We start from the raw sequence: 18520 nt of genomic DNA on the forward strand, positions 1-18520 counted from the left end.
TAGGAACGGTTTTCAGGGTGGGGGGAGACAAGAGGCCGGACAAGCAGGCAAGGCATAATTAGCGATTCCACGGTCCATCACACCGTCCCAGCGAGCTGGTGGGGGCCAGTTCGATCCCGTTTCAAAAGGCGAGAATAAAACCGCGAGCGAAACCAACTTGTCCTCTGTGCGTCCTTGACCGGGAAGGCCGGAAAGACCGTGCGATGAAGATCGTGTTACTATTTCGCCCGTTTGGCATCTTCGTACACTGTAATCGTTGCTTAACCCTTCTCCGCCCTTGTCGCTCGCCATCGTGGTGAGCTGTCGCCGCATCGCGGACGAGCAGAAGGGTTCACTGCTCAGTGGCCAGCAGCGGGTGAGATGATGGATTTCCATCAATCACGCCACGAAACATCATCTTTTTCAATTAATAAACGTCAGCCGGCGGAACTGACATTGGAATCTGGTACGAATTTGTACCCTTTCCTCGATCCGGCAAGGGCAGGATGGGTGAAGGAGAGGATGTGCTTGAGAAGAAAGATCACTTGCCACTTGCCGTTGATGGTGAAGCTAAGAACCTCTTGCAGCAGTCCCGAGACATTCCCCTCTTGTCCACTTTGCGCTTGAAAGGGCAGGATTTCTGTAAGCTCTCTTACTGAATCGTCCCTTTTCTTTTATTTTATCTGTGTTTATGTGTGCGCGTTTTTTTACGTTAAACAGCATTCTTTATCTAAATGCTCTTCGAACTTCTTGAGTTTCACCAGCAAGTGGTAAATCCTCTAGAAATAATGTTTCTTTTTTAAGGGTTTCTTCAATAAATCACAATGGTCCCGGCTCAAGGCATAACGGGAAAACGGGCTGGAAGGAGTTTACCGGAGAATGATTAGGAGCATATTTTGACGGTGAGAACTTAGGATACTTTTGCCAGAGTGCTTTTGCCCTTGACGGCCGATGAAAAATTAAGACCATCGTGTTGGACAAAGTAATTTGATGCATTTTTGTGTGGATGCTTTTGAGCTTGGTTGATTAAGATTGGACAAAGAAAGAAATAGTCAATTTAAATGTGTTGTTGATATCGTCCAAAGATGTTTTAGTTCTTGAGGATTACCCAAACCTGTAAACAATGAGAACAATATCTTTACTTACATAGTTTTACAAGATAAATAAAACTGTACGTACACATCAGCAGCAACGTTTCAGACAGTTTTTTGCGTTCCTTGTTTCGCTGCGGTATAATTCAAAGCAAAAAGTACCGCTCTCAATCAAAGTTTGCTATTAGCTTGGCAAAAAGAAGCTTCCCACTTTCAGCAGCGGCCATTTACGTTCAACCTTTTTGTTTTGCTCCTCCTTTTAATCACCGCCGGTTTTGGCTTTTCAAATTTAATACTCTATTTATGTTTCAGCTTTGCTGGCTAAATAAAGCGGGCTGTAGTAGAATCTTTCCCCTTTTTTCTGTGGCGTTTTTTTGTTAGTATATCTGCAAATGTGTGTGTGTGGTGCGGAGAGTGGAATAGAACTAAAATCCGTACGAAAACAAACAAACGAAGCAAAAACTGTATGTACCCGATAAAGCGTGGAAGCGGGGCAAGTCTATCTGGCTACCGTCTGGCCGCAGCATCAATGGAAGTGGCAAGCGGCAGCAGCGTACACGATGGGAAAATCTCTTTTAATTAAACCAATGAAATCCGTCAGCAAGGCAGCTCGCACTGAAAGCTGAGGAGAAAGTGTAGCAGACAGAGAGGCCGGTTCGTTTTCTTTATTTCATCCGGTAAACAACACGAAAACTGAAGAAGGACAACAAAAGCATTAGACGATCTATCTTCTAGTGCTTCCGACCTAGCGAGATACTCCCCGAGGTGGTGCGTCGTAGGGAATTGTTTTTTTGTTGTGGATTTAAGGGTCTGAGATGGTTTTGGCCCGACCTTGCTTTTGCTTTGCTGAACTTTTTGACTTGATTTTTGGGTTGTGTTACAAACATTAAAAAAAAAAAGATTTGGAGAGTCTTTTTTCTTCATGTATTGAGCAAAAAAAACCTCTGCATTGTTGATGAAGGTGCTATGCGGTCAGTCAATGGGTTCACTAACTTGGTGCTGATTTTTTAATCGCGTTTGAAATGAGTTTTTACGTATTATTTCAATGCCAAAAAATCGTTCTTGTTCGGGAAAAAAACTAAAAATACACTGCAAAAGCCATCCCTTGCCAAACGGATCAATCTCCGCTCGGGTTATCTGTATACTGGCCGGAGGGACAAAAAAAATCGATCCAGCTAAATGCCCGGGACAAACGGGAATGATTTTTTTCTCATTTCTGGTTGGATGGCTGTGTTAATTATCCATCTGGCTAATTTATGTGCAATTTCGTTGCTGCTGTTTCCAGCGTCGTCCGCGTTGCCTCCTGCAGTGTTTATTTAATCACCAACCGGAAAGCTGTTCCTTTCCACGAACCAATTGAAATCAACACGCAAGTTTACACTTTTAGAAAATCAATCAAACGATGAAATCAATCGTCTCAACCGTTCAGTACAGGCACGGTTGACCGGATCGAATTGAATGTGAAATTTGATGCTTTCGCTCTGTTGTTAGTGTGTTGCCACTTTTGCCATTGCCACAACGTGTGGGATATCGATTGCTCGTGAGTGGTGTGTTTGATCCGGCACGCGATGAAAGCTCCGAGCAATAGTTTTCATTATATCGTGCGATGGCCCATTATGTGACCAGCATCCGACCTCCTCTTCCAACGAGCATGTTGTGTTAGTTGCAGATGTGACCTCAATTCACAGCCACCATACCCGCGTCGAATAATTAATACCGATCGATAGGATGCAACTCTGCTGGACGATGCATGGAAGAGATGGAATTGGTGGCATGCAATTGAAGGTAATTTCAGAGTAATTGTGTCATTGTCAGCATGGCACTAAACTCTTTGCTCGTTGCTCTTGTTGATCGGCTTTTACCGTGGTTGTATCGGGAGTATGGCGAGCATGTGTCCTTGTTCTCGCTGTCCACTATGTTTGCGGAAACTGGGTTGGTAATCACACAAAGCCAAGAAATAATCTCATTATAATGCTAACAGTAAGGAAAAATGATTGCGATCAGGCGCTAGCAAGACAGACGGTTATGTGAGATGGAAATTTAATTGTTTTCTTAAGCATAAGGAATATTGGGCTTCTTTGAGTTGGGGATTGAAACCTAAATGGCATGGTTGATAGGGGTTATTCATTCAAAGTTGCCTAAATATGTGTTTAAAATATGAAAAGTTTACCATTGTGTTGTATTGTAACAATTGGACCGTAGCTCATCTTAAATTATTCATTTTTTTTAATGTTCGAGCATCCTAAACAACAATATAGGCTATTGGCATTAAAAATGCTGCTATATTAAAATACATTTTGAACGACCAGGCGTCTCCATAATCTAGAACCACCGGAAAAAAAATGTTTTGGTAGCTCTATAATAATCTCACCTTGCATGGAGTACGTCCATTAGGACCCGAAATATCTACAGCAACAGCGGGATAACTCCACTGGGAAATCAGAGAAAAAGTTTTACACCATCGAACCACATCCCTAGAAGAACGCTCACCTTAAAACGTTGCAAGGCTAAACCGAAGGCCGTCCCAGATTAAATTGACTAACAAAAACAAAACAAAACAAAAAACATTCAACTGTGGAAGTTCATTTGTTGGTTTTGTCCATCAAATATTGAACTTGTTTTGGTTGTTTTGAACTCATAGATTGTTCGCTGCCTACCGAAGCCGTGGGCTAAATGAAAAGAAGAGAAGGTATACCCGATATCGGTCATAAGAGGCCACCTTTAACTGCATTTAGAAACGGTCCAAACGCGTATAAAGTACACCTTCGTACCATAGAAGCATTGGAGCAGTAAACGTTGTCTGTTTTTTGTTTGTATTATTAGAATATGAGCCAGAAGAATCGTCCGGCCAGAGGGAGTAACAGGCAGAATGGAAGCTGAAAGGTCGTCTGAGAATAGGGTCGTGTCGTACTCGATTGTTGCGTGGTGTGGAGGGTGGTGATTGTGGTACTATTATGTAGCAAATTGATGTCGTTACAGCGAACGATGGTTTTGACACTTCGGGCTAGAAATCATTTGTATGATTGAGGAGACATTTACCTAGAACGATGCCATCGTTCGGGAGGGTAGCGATTTGATTGAAGGCAGTCGCTGGTCGTTTCAATTGTCCAAAGGAGCTTAATTTGACGCTTTTGATGTATTTTGGTGCCCTAAAAATGGTTATCATATATTGAGAGCGTTGTAGCTGTGGTAACAATTTGTACATAATAAGCTCATCCATTCTGATCCATTCGGAATGTCTAGCAAATGCGAGAAAGATTTGCAGGTTGTCCTTCAGACTGTGAACAGAACTGTCTTTATAATATTTATTTTTATTTTGTTTCATACGGTTGCAGAGATATTAAAGAGAATAAAATAAAAGATTGAAGTACTTTGAGCAGTTGAAATTATAACAATATGTTTTTTTAATAACACAGCAAAATAGAAGGAATGAATACAAAATTGACTAAATCAACTCAACATGCTAAGTGCACACACGAAAATGTAGCTTTTTATAAATTATTTCAACAATATTTGCATTTTACTGATTAAATATCTGCTTTACTTTTTTACAGATTGCACTTGCAAATGGTACGTACTGCTTGCTTACTCTACAGCAACAAATAATCGTTTTAAACACACAAAAGAAATAACTTGTGCAAACAAACGCTGCCGGGGCATCCATTATGTGCTTAAAAACGATGCGAACTGATTAATGCGAAACATTGTTTTCCGCACTGTGTAACTTTCGGTAAGCATATTAAAGCTTGTAATGGCAAACCATCATTATATTTCATTTACGTGTAACTGCTCGCGGCGTTCATTTTTGCTTCAATACCCCAGTAGAATGATAGGCGTGTTTGTGTGTTATCATTTTTTGTTCTTTTGTTTTGCATGTGAATGTGAGCGAACGTTACACTGTGCACGGGGGCGTAACGCGTGCAAGCCAAACCAAATTAGTAATCTTCAACTGCACAAGCCGATTTAAGCGATGTAAACAATCCCTCGCTAGCAATATGTGGTCGGTGGTGATTGTTTTTCATGGCCTTTTTGGTTGCATTTCGTCCTACGTCCGCTCGCTCACGGTCCTCTCCCCACGGCTGCCTTGACGGGATTGAAAAACCTGCCCTGTATGACTGCAGCACGTGAGTGAATTGGGGTACGACGTATTGGTGCAACGGCCGATGGTGTGATGCGGAGGCGGACCATTAATGAGCGGATACTTTGTCGCTTAAATTAATGTGCCATGAAAGTGTCGTTGCGTGTAATTATCCGTTGCTTGCGACCACAGCAAACCGGTTGGGAAGAGGAGTCGTGTGTACCATGTGATGAAATGAAAGTCGATTAAATTGGGCATCGATGTGACGTGGATGCATGTGCGGCTAATAAAATGTTTTAAGCCACGTATGATGGGACAAAGCAAAAGAAACGAACAGGTTTTATTACTATGGTGTGAAAAGTTATACTTTAGCGTCATTAACGTGTGCAGCGACTTGGTGCGTTTGTAAGGAATTGACGATGAAAATATGGTATGAGCATTGTTCCTGACATAAATGTGTTAAAGTCATGCTCACATTACGACGCATAATATGACTGATTTCCCTTTATCCGAGCAACCTGTGCGCAATAATCGCTCATTACAGAGCGTACCATTTAGCACCTATGACATGAGCTTTTCGGCTTAACATGTCCAGGTATAAGCAGCTCTATTACAAATTCCCGTCTACTTAATTCAATAGTTTCCGTTTCGAGGAGGCCAATTTCCTTTGAGGATGACAAATAGTCTTGTGCGTTGGTGTTATTTTACCCTTTTAGCCGGAAAATGGCCTAACAGCGAATCTCCGCCCGCAAATTCCGCTTAGAGCGCTTCCTGCAGTTTCTTTTGCTTCAGAAACGTACCACCTCTTGCAAGAAGTTTGTCACTCGATTGGCTGACAGCGCAATGGTGTGTGCTACCCACCAAATGCTTAAGAGTGGGGACCGACCGAATCCGAAGAAACCGATCCAACAGCCGCCGTGTTCGGGGACAAGCATGTAAAACAATAATCCACTTAATGATTTGCAACCATCGCCTCCGGCCAGTATCGTCTCAACATCCGGGTACAAGGCTGTTCGAACTCCTCATCCCAGCACTCTCTGTCCTTCGTGGAATTTGAAACCAATGGAGTCGACCATGAGACGAGCGGCATCAAGGTGGTGAGGGGTACGGTAAACGGTTCGAGGGTTAGGGGCGCTCTTACCACTCGCTTCCGGCCGGTTCTTTGGCAATTTCGTTCGGCAGGCAGGTATCAGACGGTAACGATCCTTCTTCATTTCTCCAGGCGTTGACAGATTCGATGACGGTACCCGGCAACCCAACCCAGCTAATGGGAAGCCGAGAGGATTCGCCTCTTATGAAGGTGTCCTTTCCCGATATCCGGTCGTTGAGCAGACTGCTGTCGACTGAGGCAACGCGATCCAAAACATCAAGTTTCAAGTGGACATATCGAGCGAACGCTAACATCTCCATCCCCATCCCCATCCCTTTCGGCTTTGAAATTTGTATGAAAAAAAAAACTGACTACGGTTTGGGTAGCGTTTGATCTCTGGCTACCGCGTCCACTCGATGTTGGAAAATCTAACTGTGCTGTTCGATAAAAAAAATGGCTAAATAGAAAAAGAAACCGGTCAGAGCCGAAGGTCCCGGACTATTGCATCAAATATCCCGATTGTGTGCTATCCTGTTTGCCCGTCCGCTTAATTCAATTACATGAAGTGGAGATTGTCTGAGGAAACAAAGACCATTGTGTCGCTTTTATGGATCGTTTCGACAGAAGATTGTAATGCTCAACACTAATGATGGATGGGGAACGGGAACGGTTTGAAAGTCATACACTACCATTACCAGCGTTCGATCGCTTTTTTATGGACCAGTTGCTACCATCACTGATAGTAGCCATTTAGATAATCGATGCTTTTAGCAGTGACGGTGCTGGTCAATAATGGAAAGCCATAACTTAATAAAGTTTACCCACAGCAGTTTAAATCCCGACGTGCTCGTACTGTGTACCTAATGAAGCTCCATACGGTCCGAGCGCTCCGGCATCACAAAAACTAATGTGAAAACGATGTTAGTGTATAGTGACATTTTATAAATTTTGCTATATGATCTTGCATCGGTTGGTCACACTCGTCTCGGGGCGATCCGACCATGTCAGAACGGGACCGGAAAGTTGAAATATAAACCACTTGTGCCTGTTCCACCGAAGGGGCATTTAGTTTCTCGTACGCGTACCGAGGCATTCTGTTCGATAGCAATAAGGTACAGTGCCTGCATGGAGGCAAAATTTGCCCCGAGTACGACGAGCTACGAATGTTGATCGATTTGCCTTTGCCCCGTTCGTTGCAGTTTTACCCGTAGAATTTGCATCCGAGCAATCGAATAGCGTGGGAAACCGTCAAACCTCACAAGGATTGTGATGATTTTGGAGGATTTGCAGAGCTTAGGTAGAGGTCGTCGTCGGAATGCAATCCGCGAAACCCCATGCTTACCATTCGTTTCGCTCATCATGCTGTTTGTGCGTTGCTCAGAAATAGCTTTGAACTCGAGCGAACAGATTGGATGCAATTTTGCAGCGGTTAGCAATATAAAGCCTTCCAATCTTCTCATGAGCGCCATGCAGTTGTTGGTGCTTGAAATGACTCGAAGTTGGGGAACTGTTTGGGGCTGTTTCGATATCTGTTTGGTGAGTAGGATAGAGGATATTAAAACAAGTATACAGGTTATGCATCATAGAACCGGCAATGGTTCATTTACGTAAACATCGGAACGAGTTTAGTTTTTGTAGTTGAGATTTTCAAATACTGCGAAAACCAGTGAATATATTTGCACCTTGGAAAACATTTTGAAGTGGAACAGATTTTAATTGTTTTTAACCTATGCAAGATATGGTAAAAGACAGCAAGCACTGCAAACGAGTAATACTTTGAATGTTCCGTTTCATAAGCTTTGCTGCGAAAAATGTTGAAATTCAAAGTAAAATGAAATGTACTAGAAAAGCTGAATACCCAAAGACCGATGTAAATTTTCCGCCTAGACGTTAATTTAAGTGCCTTATTCAAATTTCCGCCGCAAAGGAAGACAACTCCTCGGCGACGCTCGTAGTCGATGGAGGAACACGGAACAGAGCATGGAAACTGGAGGGAAATAAAACCGATGGTGGGTGAGAAAATGCTCGTCGAAGGACAATTTTTCCCATTGCCTTCCACCCAGTGGGCTAACATTTACCCACCGGCCGATGTTAACATTCGACAAACAACGAACTTCAAGGACGCCTTGCCTTGGGCGGGTGTGAAAAGAAGGGAGGAAATCATAACCTAACAACGACAATAATACCGACGGTGAAAATCGCCAAGGCGCTTGCTTTCGAGGGAAATCCCTGGCCCGATGCGGGCGTTGACGGCAAGGCCGGGCTTACCCCATCCCCGCCCCCTCCAGCGGGAATACGACAACGAACGGCCTTGGGACTGCGACTGTGAACTTTTGGGGCGGCTAGCAAAGTGTACGGCTCTTCTCGCTTTGCCGCCACTCGGGGGCTGTGGTTGTGTTTGTATTTTTATTTCAAATTAATTAAGTAGCTCGTCGCCACGCAGGCTCAGATTGGGCAGGCTTTGTGGATGGTTGGTGCTGAGGCGTGTTATGCAAGCGGTTTGCAGTAGGGACGGACGGTCACACTTGAAATGGGAGCACGATGGCAAAAGTTTTGCTTCTTGATTTAACAGCAGTGGGCAGCGGCAGCTCAGCTTTTGGGTGCCCGGTTTCGTGGCTTTTGCCGTTTATGAATTTTTTGATGATTGGAGTATCGCATGAGAAGCGAAAGTTAGGGACAACGCCGGGCCTCTCCAAACTCTGGACCATCTGTCGAAATGGTCGGGCATTTTTGGACTGTTTTGGTATATATGTGTGTGTGTGTGGGGGTGCGAGTGGAGCGCAGTAATACAAAGAAAAGCTTTTACGTAAAACGTCGGCAACAACGCGGTACAAGTGAGAATTATGGATGGTGAATGTTGGGGGATTAACACATTGTTTGGGCTAGTTTTAGCTGTAACAATAACTGTTGGTAGCGAAAATTGTTTGATGAGCTTAAAATTTGTAAAAACCATTAATTGTAGTTGTTGCTATCGAAAGTACTCAAACACTTTCTTTTTAGTGAATTTGGGAACGCCAATTCCGTTGCGAGATTGATTAAACGCTTCCTATTGCAGGATGTGGTTGAACGGATGTGTTTTTCGGGCAAAAAGGTCACGTGGGTAAAAATACTCTGCCGACACTTTTATGACCCGGAAACGGTTCCTCCAGCGGGCACCACACACCGCACACTCTAATTAGTTACAATATCAGCCAATATCGATTTGTTCACCACTAAACGCTCCTTGTACAACCGTTGGTCACGTATTAATGAGTTGACCATTTCCTGCTGTCATGCGTTTGCTGACTTGGCTGCCCGCACAACTTCAACTCCTATGGCAATGCGGCCACAAAAAAAAATAGCTTCCATTTCCGATCAAATATGTGTGCGACAGGAACCATAGCACCTTTATCGTCCGATTTCGTTGCCATACCACATCCATAACCACTGGTAAGGTCACCCGGTTAGGTGATTTCACCGTTTCGGCCACTTCGTACGCCATTGAACCTGGCACCCATGTGAAGCCTGGCATCAAAGGGTCACGGAACGCCCGCTTGCGTAACACATGCGCCCGTAGCAATAAAAACAAATCAAAACAGCTTCAGATGTAATCAGTGCCCGGTGGCATACAGTGGCTGTTTGGTACAAATAATGAAGATTTATTGGTAACATCATGCCTTTCGGCGAGCGAACGCGTAAGTCAGGGCAGAGTTAAGTCAATTTCTTCTACCGTTACACGGGACGCTGGTGGCGGTGGTGGTCGGGGCAACTACGTGTAGAGCCGTTTGATTGGACCACTGTTTACTCTGGCAGGTTCGGGTATACAAGGGCGTTTTTTGCGTTTTCCCTGTTCGGCTGGTGGTTTGAGGTCGTAAAGCTCTGATGAGTGGACTTCTGTGAAGGTTGTGGAAAAGTTTTGCGGAACTACTATTTCTGGACGATTGACGGTTGCAGCAGAGCGCCATAGAAGTTAGGTTGGCTTTATCTTGGCATGTTTATGAAAACAAACAAAAAATAAAGAATGAATCATCTCAGCCAAACAAAAAACATTATGCTCTGACGTAATCATTTACATGGAAGGTTTAAAACTTGTATCTATTTGTCAACATCGTGTGCACGACCATAGTTCAATTAGTCTAAATTGATTTGTTTGCATTTCATTTCCAAGTGATTTGGTGCTTGTTGTAGCCTCTGGTGGCAAATAAACTAAAAAAAACCCTAGAATGGTTAAATGTGATCAAGTTACTAATGAAACAAAATGGCAATCAATATGGAAACAGTATTACAAACAAAAATGGAAAAAATAGTTTACGCAAAACTAATAAAAATGTGAAAGCAGTTTTTTACACTTCAATCTAGCTTTTGAAGTAAGTTTTCCGTTTTGTGAAATCGTACCAAACAAACCTCAACCTGCGTAATAGAATGGAAATGTTTTTGTCTGCCAACAGAAGAAAAACGTTGCTCTGTAGCCTCAAGTTCCACAACACGACCTAATCGTTAGCTTTTTGACAGAACCGAAAAACTTTGCAGTGAATAAAATGGGCCCCGAGTCAAAGACATACACAGTCCTTGCGTCAGCTCTGTGGGAGGGTTGCTTTTGCGCAGCCAGCAAATGGGACAGGAGGCTTCAGTGCAAATCAAACTTAGACATGCTGCGGAAAGCTTTGTTCGTTAAATTGGTGACAAATATTCCAGTCTTGTGAAACCAAAGTAAACAGACAAGAAACAAGGTCCCGAGAAAAGCTAACAAAACTACCCTCGGCAGCTCCGCAGTCAAGGTTGCCGTTTTGTCATGGTAAAAGTTCTGTGCCTGAAGTGCTTCAAGCAAACGGTAAGGAAAACAAATCTGTTCTTAACAGCCAACCCGGTTCGTTCTTTCGGCACACATCTTCTCACACACACACAGACAATCGCGCACAAAGTGTACTATTTGAACGGAGAATGTTCTTGCCGTTAAAACATGCAAAATTGCTTAATTCTGAGTCCCGCTCGGTCGTTGCTTGACAAATCTCGCTGGCTGAAGCGTACACCCACCAGAGCATTACGCGTGTACTGTTGGTGGCTCGGTGATGGGTGTTTTTTTCCTCCCTACTGCTACCAAAACATCTTTCGAAACTGCGAACGACATGACTATCGTGTGTTTGTGGCTGTGAAAACGTGTGTGTTTTTGGGCCAAGAATCTTTCGCGTACGCATTCTGTCAGACCTTCACCGCGTCGCTGGTGTGACGGTTAGTCTAACCTAAACCGGATGTTTTGTTGCTGTACACTGGGCTGCCACCCACTGGTTCGCCGGATTATCAGGGACAAACCCTACATCCCATAAACACATCAACAGCCGCGGCTGTTCGGCCATCATTTCGTCATCGGAATCCGGAAGGGCAGCCGACACGCTCGACAACCGAGACCGGGCAGCACGTCGGGAGATTACCGAAAGCTTTACACTTTCTGACTCACTTTTCTTCGGTGCGATGGCAGCACCGGTGGATTTGTGGTCATTTTTTTTTTGCTGAAGCAGTTTCCTGCCATCGTTCTGTTTTTCTCTGCTTTTGTCTGCTTACTTTCCGTGTTCTATGAGTGAAGGCTGCTAAAGCAGTTGATAGTTGCAAGTGAAACATGAAGCGTTTGGGTGGATTTGCGAAGGAAAGTCGCTGGAACAAGGCGTACTCTTTGCGCACTTGGTTTCATTCTTTTTTTTCATCGCTCGAGAAGAGGATATGAGAATGGAAGTGAAAATCCGGCCAGCTAACCTGTGCAACATTAGACGTTTTCAGGCAGGGATCGTTTACGATAGTCATAATCTTTAAACTCTTCAAACCCATTATTGCCAAGCTCTTGGTAAGGATAATAAAATGTGGAAAATCCTTTACATCGTGCTAGCATGATTCGCTGACGTCAAACTTAGGTTGATAGTGGATGACATAAGAAAATACCGTTTCTCATTGGATTAAAGCCATCGAGTGTTGCAGCTGAATAAAACACACAAATCCCATTATTTTTTTAACCAGAAGGAACCGCTTCGCCCATAATGCTTAAATCAAATTACACATTTCTTGTCTTTAGAAAAAAAAATCAAAGCACCAATTAAAAGAGCGAAAACACTCAAACGTGGCTCATGAAAAACCATTGCTTGGCTGCATCTACAGGCTTTGTATATTCGTTGAGTATATAAAAAGAAATATCTGGTAAAAATACAATTATAAAGAAGCCCTGAAGCGTGTGAGCAACCAATTATGAAACAATATCATCCATTACGTTTTATTCGCCTCTTCAACTATTGCTTTCAAGGTGTCATAAGGTTGAAATTGGTATCATTGAAAATGCCCGGCAGCGCTCGACACGCGCGGATCACAGAAGAGAGTATGTTAAAAAACAACACCCCAAGCAAGCTCGTGTGAAGTACGCAGCAGGTGGTAAACAGTGGCGGAAAATATCGAATATGCAGTGTCGTGTATTGTAACGCAAACGGCGTGACAAAAACGTAACGTTTGCCCTAAACAAAGCAAAAAACAGCCTCAAACACGAGTGACTAACACTGCGCAATGGATCCGTTGTTACACGTGCTGGTAACGTACTTTGAGATTTAGATATGCAACGGGCGGGGCAGAGAATGGTGGCTGTTTTGCGCCACCACTACTGATAAAGGTATGAAGTTGCTGCATAAAGAGTGCAACAATAAACAAAAAAACGAAAATAATAATATAAACATCGCCCTGTCCAGTCACCATGAAGCCACACGCATTACCATCGCTCTGAGTTCCAGCTGATGACCGTAAAAAAAAAAACGGTGCCAGTGAGGCAGATTTTCCCTCGTAACACACAGTAACTGCACAGATTGAACGAGGCAGTTTGGGAGTGCATGGGTATGACAATCATTGTGAAGCACTCTTTACAGCAAACGTGCCTTGCGCGACGCTGAGTAGTGCCACCCATCCGGTGGCAGTGAGTTGCTGTGCAAATAAACAATAATAGAGCCATGTGTGGTCGCTGTGCTACAGTGTACAATCTATCAGTTGTGTATGTGTGTGTGGTAGGGGGATGGTTTGTGTGCTTCTAGGCATTGGTTCCAGACTGGAGACGTGCAGCCCTTGCTTCTTCCCTGAGTGATGTGTTGAGTGTGAGCCATCTGAATTGTTTTGCGTTTTTTTCGTGTCGTGCCGCTTTTGTACTTCACGGAAAGCTAATTTGTGATACATTGTTGGCATTGGATGGCGTTGTTTGTCGGTGTTTAGCCGGTGTGTAGGCTGCTGCACTGTTCGTGCAGTTGATTGCACTATATGGAACGGTTTGCTAATGTAAGGCTTAGGAGTATACATTGCCCGATAATTCTCGGCTGCATTAGATCGTAAGATGGAAACCATTTTCTTGCATTCCTGCAAATCTGCTCTCTTTCGCTTCCTCCGCATGGCGTTGATGCATCACGAGCTTAATTAATCGCATCTAATGCGATTGACAAAGACGGATGGACGGTGCATGTTGGATACATGGAGAGGGATTTTGTTGCTATTGCAATTTATTCAAATGCATTCTCCGTTCTGTTCAATGGTCGTGCCTAGTGGTGATTTGCAGCGAGCGTCTTTCTTGAACAGGTGATGCATTTTAATTAAAATCGCTAACCTCTATGCACCTCTACCTACTGGTTGTTGCTGGATGTCTTCACAACCGGCTGTACTGTGATGTGTAGTACTGCCAGTTTGCTTGAAAACTTCGCCTCGATACTGTTCCGTCTTTGTATTTGAAATTGGAAACCAAGCTCTATCGGGACTTGAATGCGTGTCATTCACATGAAGCTTTCACCCGTGATGATGGAGTCTTTTATTCTCTACGTACGCCGTTCTGTGCACACTGTAAATGCTTATCTATGTTCAGACGAATGAAAAGCAAATTTTACATAGAAGTTTCGCGTCGTAGTTCGTGAAAAAAGAACATGTAATCTGGGTTCTTGGAATGTGTGCTACATCGGAACAGGGCGCAGCCGACAGTACATCTCATGCAGAAAGGGGTGCTGAATGTACTCCAGTTCAATTCAGCAGCTTTCCATCAATCAACCGTTGGGTTGATCAATCGTTCGTTGAGTCAATCATTGATTTATTCTATCCATCACTCAGCGATATATGGTGACATGGTTAAAAGCATCTGTCCCGATAGCGTCCCCATGAATGGTATCTTGTTGTATCGTGTTGTAATGTTTTTCTTTAAACGGGGAACAATCGTTTGAACGATACATTAAAAGCCAAGTTCAGATTGAAATGGCGATGGTAGAGTTCTATCACAACTTCGTGTGAATGTTATTGTTTAGCAGCGTCTCATTTGTATAACATTATCTTAATTTTCTTAACTTTGAAAGATCTAAAATTCAAAAGGAAATTCAGTTTTTTTTCTTTGCAACCAATGCAGAATGATATTATTCGTCCGATGAATGGCAGATCTTTTGTAGCAGTTTTTGTTAGTTAACGAGACGGGTTTCTTTCTTTTCTCGTATTCTCGTACTGATATAATCATTGACATTGCGTGCGTATCGATCAATTCCTTCTCGCGTACTTGCGACACGATGGCAATGAGTCGAATCCATGCCTTAACTTAATTACGCCCAATCAACGCGTTCCGCAGCGAATTAAAGTCCCATACAGCCCCGTCCAGTCGACCTGCTCTTGACACGCTTCTATCCCGGGCTTCATTCGTGTGCACTGGCCCGCGCTGGTATGGTGAACGGCGACAGCTAAATGCTTCCGGAGCGCAATCCACCAGCGAAGGCAGAAGCTGAATTAAATTCATTCAACACCTCGCCGGTCTTTATGGCGATTGACACGCGAACGCGGTGAACCCACTTGATGTCCAGCTGTCAATTTGTACTATCAATTTGGAAGTTCACGCCTAGCTGAACTGAAGCGAACTCGCTCTCCGAACGATAGCGAGAACGAATATACATAGGGGGTATACTTACGCTTGTTTTGTTGAGACGACGCATCGCCATGAATGAGCTGATGAGCGAATTTAAAGGCATCTCACGGCACAGCGCACGACGCACCCCGGCGCAAATATCAGTTTCAACGAGCGTCCGCTTGAAATGTCATCCGGCGATTGATCGCCGAGAGCGAAGGAAACGATCGCCAATTAAGCGAGTGCGAATTGACCGATCGATCATAGATTAGGGGTGAGCGGATGGTTTGGGGTTGGTAGGGGGAGCTGGTGTAGAATTAATGGTGACACACCATTCGGTACGAACGGCGGTGGGGACGTCGTAGGCCCCCCGGATGCCAAACGCGCGCGAGCTTAGCGGAAGCCTTGAACTTTGCCGCGGCGTCGACAAAGCGTGAGGGCGAACGTGCGACATGCGGTCTGCCGATTGTTGGGGGCACGATTTGTTCAACATGCAAATTTCTGTATTCACCCTCATCCGTTCGCACGTACCGCTGGGTGCAATGGAAAGGGTAATGTTGATGAGAGTCTATCGTGAAGATGGCGTGAAGTGCATTATGCAGGCTGGAGATTGTTTTCATATCGTGCTGGACTTTTAATCGCTATATTTAAAAGTATTTGTCCAATAACAATTGGATTCCAGTTGAAAACTGCTAGTTAGAAAGGTTATAGCAAGAACTTGGTTGTGTTGATCGCGATGCTTGAGATCTTAAACCCTTTCTTCCTTTTTGTTTTGAAACCCTTTTGTTTCTCGTCTTCGTAAATAACAAAAAACGTTCATGTTTGATGTTGTATACTTGGTTCCTTCAAATCTATTGTTTCGTTACTTGTTTTTGTTTACTTTCAAAAGTGTGGGGTTTGAATCAAATTTACGTTTAATTCAACCCACCTCCACCAATGGTGGTGACATTTCTTGACCTTTTCATCAGACGATTGCTATGTGGAAAACAAGTAAGTAAAATAATGAATGAATAAATAAATTTTAAAAATCATTCCATTTAAGCGAGCCCATAGCAGCGAACGATGATAACGATTAATTCGTGGCGCTTTATTATCGGCGCATAAAATCGCAAATTTGCATTGCAAATATGGTTACCGGTCTGCAGATAATCCGCTGTTCGGTCGGGCATGACTGTGTCAGCGTGACACTTGCCGAGTGCGCATCAAATCTTGCTTATGGCTGCATACCGTTTTGCTATAAATAATTTTCTTCCGTATTATCGCCCGTTGCGGGTAACAGCCGCCACTGCTTAACGCCATTCCCGGTGCATGGGTGGAGACGATGGAGCCGTAGGGTTTGGTAAAGGATGAAGGGCTTTCGGAATGATAAAATGTTAAACTCCCGTCTTTTACATCCCCCGGAACTGCCCATAGTGGTGATTCGTTTTGCATTGGAACGAGCGCGAACTATGGGGCGGATGCTGCATCGCATTTAAAATCGCTGCGTGCAAGTGTGCGGGACGCACAAACTGCATTCACTGTTGCAATGTAAGTGCAAGTACACGATATATATTGTTCTCGTTCTCTTTCGCTCTTCACCGAGTGCGCCGCAGTAGTGAGCACAACGAAACGTGCCTCGGGTTACTGATAATGTTATGCAGTACGGGAAGCGAATACGCCGATGATCACTCGAGTACCGGGGGACACTTTGTTTAATTTTCTTTAAATTCTAATAAATATTTGTGATAACCATTCATACCAAAGTAAAACAAAACTGTTGAAAAAAAAAGGCAAAACAAAACAAAACTTACAACACAGTTGTTCAAAACTAGAAGTAGGACGTTGAATAGGCTGAATGCTGTTTTTTTTAAAATATTCTGATGTTTGTTTCCAATGTAAGCTTTTGAAGTGTAGTGACGTGGTTTTTTGAGAGCCAAACAACATACAAGATTAATCATTCAAACCATATAACGAATTCGATACTCATTTGCCTCAATGGCGGTATGGATGTCGTGAATGTCATTCGGCGAACGGGAGGGGATTACACAAATGCAATCATTTGTTGGTCCACGATGAAACTGACAGCTTTTTTCGAGTGAGAAACGTGTTCATACAATTTCCATACACTTGCACCTGTTCCCGATGGGATTGAGCGAAAAATTTGCGTACGTGGTTCACATCTGCTGCCCTAATCTAAGTTGCTTTGGCCGGGTGTCACTTGTCATCTCGTGCACCCCGGTACATCGGAATCCAATATGTATGTTGTTTTACATCAGGGATGAGTAACATTTATGAACAACTTCTTTTTTGTAAATTTTAGTGATGATGTATGTAAATAACCTAATAAAGCAAAATAGGGCTCAACTTATGTCAATTTGATGCAAACTTTGCCTGGAGTATTTTTGGGAAAATTGTGAAAAATATAGAACATTTCCTCAAAAATAACCTACACAGAAGATTGCCATCATTCCCAAATTTTAGATGATAACAAAAACCTAATATCTACCGATATATTTTTTATTTTAGATAAAATTTCACGTCATGCTAGTTGTGGACGATGGTAAAGCATTCGGAAAAGGTTGTTCATCCCTGAGTTAGACTGTTCGGCCACATGTTGAACACATTTATCACCAGTAGTGGAGCTTTATGTGCCATTCCCCGGCTGACATCACCGGACGGGGTGTTATGCATCCCGGTGCTGGACAGCATGCTGTTGATCAATTCGCTGTGCAGCTTGGAATTATGCATCGCTAGCTCCATTCAATATTTCTGGAAAGTTCATTCAAATGAAACTGCATCGTGAGCGCTTCGGTTGAATTGCATTCATACGCTGATTGGTATCAGTATGCCGCTTAGCAAGCGTGTGGTGGTAGTTTTTTTTAACAAGCGCTGAGTTATATATGTGCGTGTGCTCTACAGTTACAACAGCCTTCTCTTTGATCTGCATGAATTAAGAGAGAGGTATGGTTTTTGTCAGCCATAATACAACACGGTCTACAACTTCCAAAGATTTTTGGGTTTGATGAACTTTGTTTTGCCTCAGGAATTAGTTTAACAATCTAAATTCTTCTTAAAGTTTAAAAAATCTTATCGCAATTTCCGACAGGTCTGTTGCACAAACAGAGCCCGTTAATGGTATCGGTTGCGATAAGGCATCACACGCCGCTGTCAATAAGCGGGGGTTGAGGCGGGCGCCATTAAAGCAAATTGCCGCCAGTTATAGGCTCGTAAAAATAAATCCAATCCTCCTACCCCATGGGCCCGTTCGAGCAAACAACGAAACGCGGCGATGGAGCAGGCACAACAAGCAAGGGCGAACTAAAAAAAAACAACAAACGATTCTCTCCCGCATCTCACACCTCGTGGCCAAGCGTCTCAAAGACACACACACACACAGGGTAGCAGGGCAGCACACTATAATCGCTTCATTACGGAAGCCGCGTACC

The 18520-nt window shown here is 43.6% G+C and overlaps 1 protein-coding gene across 7 annotated transcripts in view; it reads left to right on the plus strand.

Annotated features, from left to right (window-relative positions):
- LOC120908415 overlaps window positions 1-18520 on the plus strand; it is a 119687-nt gene that overhangs the window by 72669 nt on the left and 28498 nt on the right. For 3 of the 7 annotated variants that reach the window (XR_005741137.1, XR_005741134.1, XR_005741135.1), the window contains exon 3: window positions 4625-4800. The exons of 1 other annotated variant lie outside the window; for it this stretch is intronic. Coding sequence is in view for 2 of the 6 variants with exons in the window: in XM_040319378.1 (XP_040175312.1) it covers window positions 4625-4640 (16 nt within the window). In the remaining 4 variants the exon portion in view is untranslated. The remainder of the gene's footprint in view (window positions 1-4624; window positions 4801-18520) is intronic. 3 more of the 7 variants (XR_005741136.1, XM_040319378.1, XM_040319377.1) reach the window with 1 other exon arrangement.

This window comes from Anopheles arabiensis, chromosome 2 (genome assembly GCF_016920715.1).
Source record: "Anopheles arabiensis isolate DONGOLA chromosome 2, AaraD3, whole genome shotgun sequence".
NCBI classification, from domain to species: Eukaryota; Metazoa; Arthropoda; class Insecta; order Diptera; family Culicidae; genus Anopheles; species Anopheles arabiensis.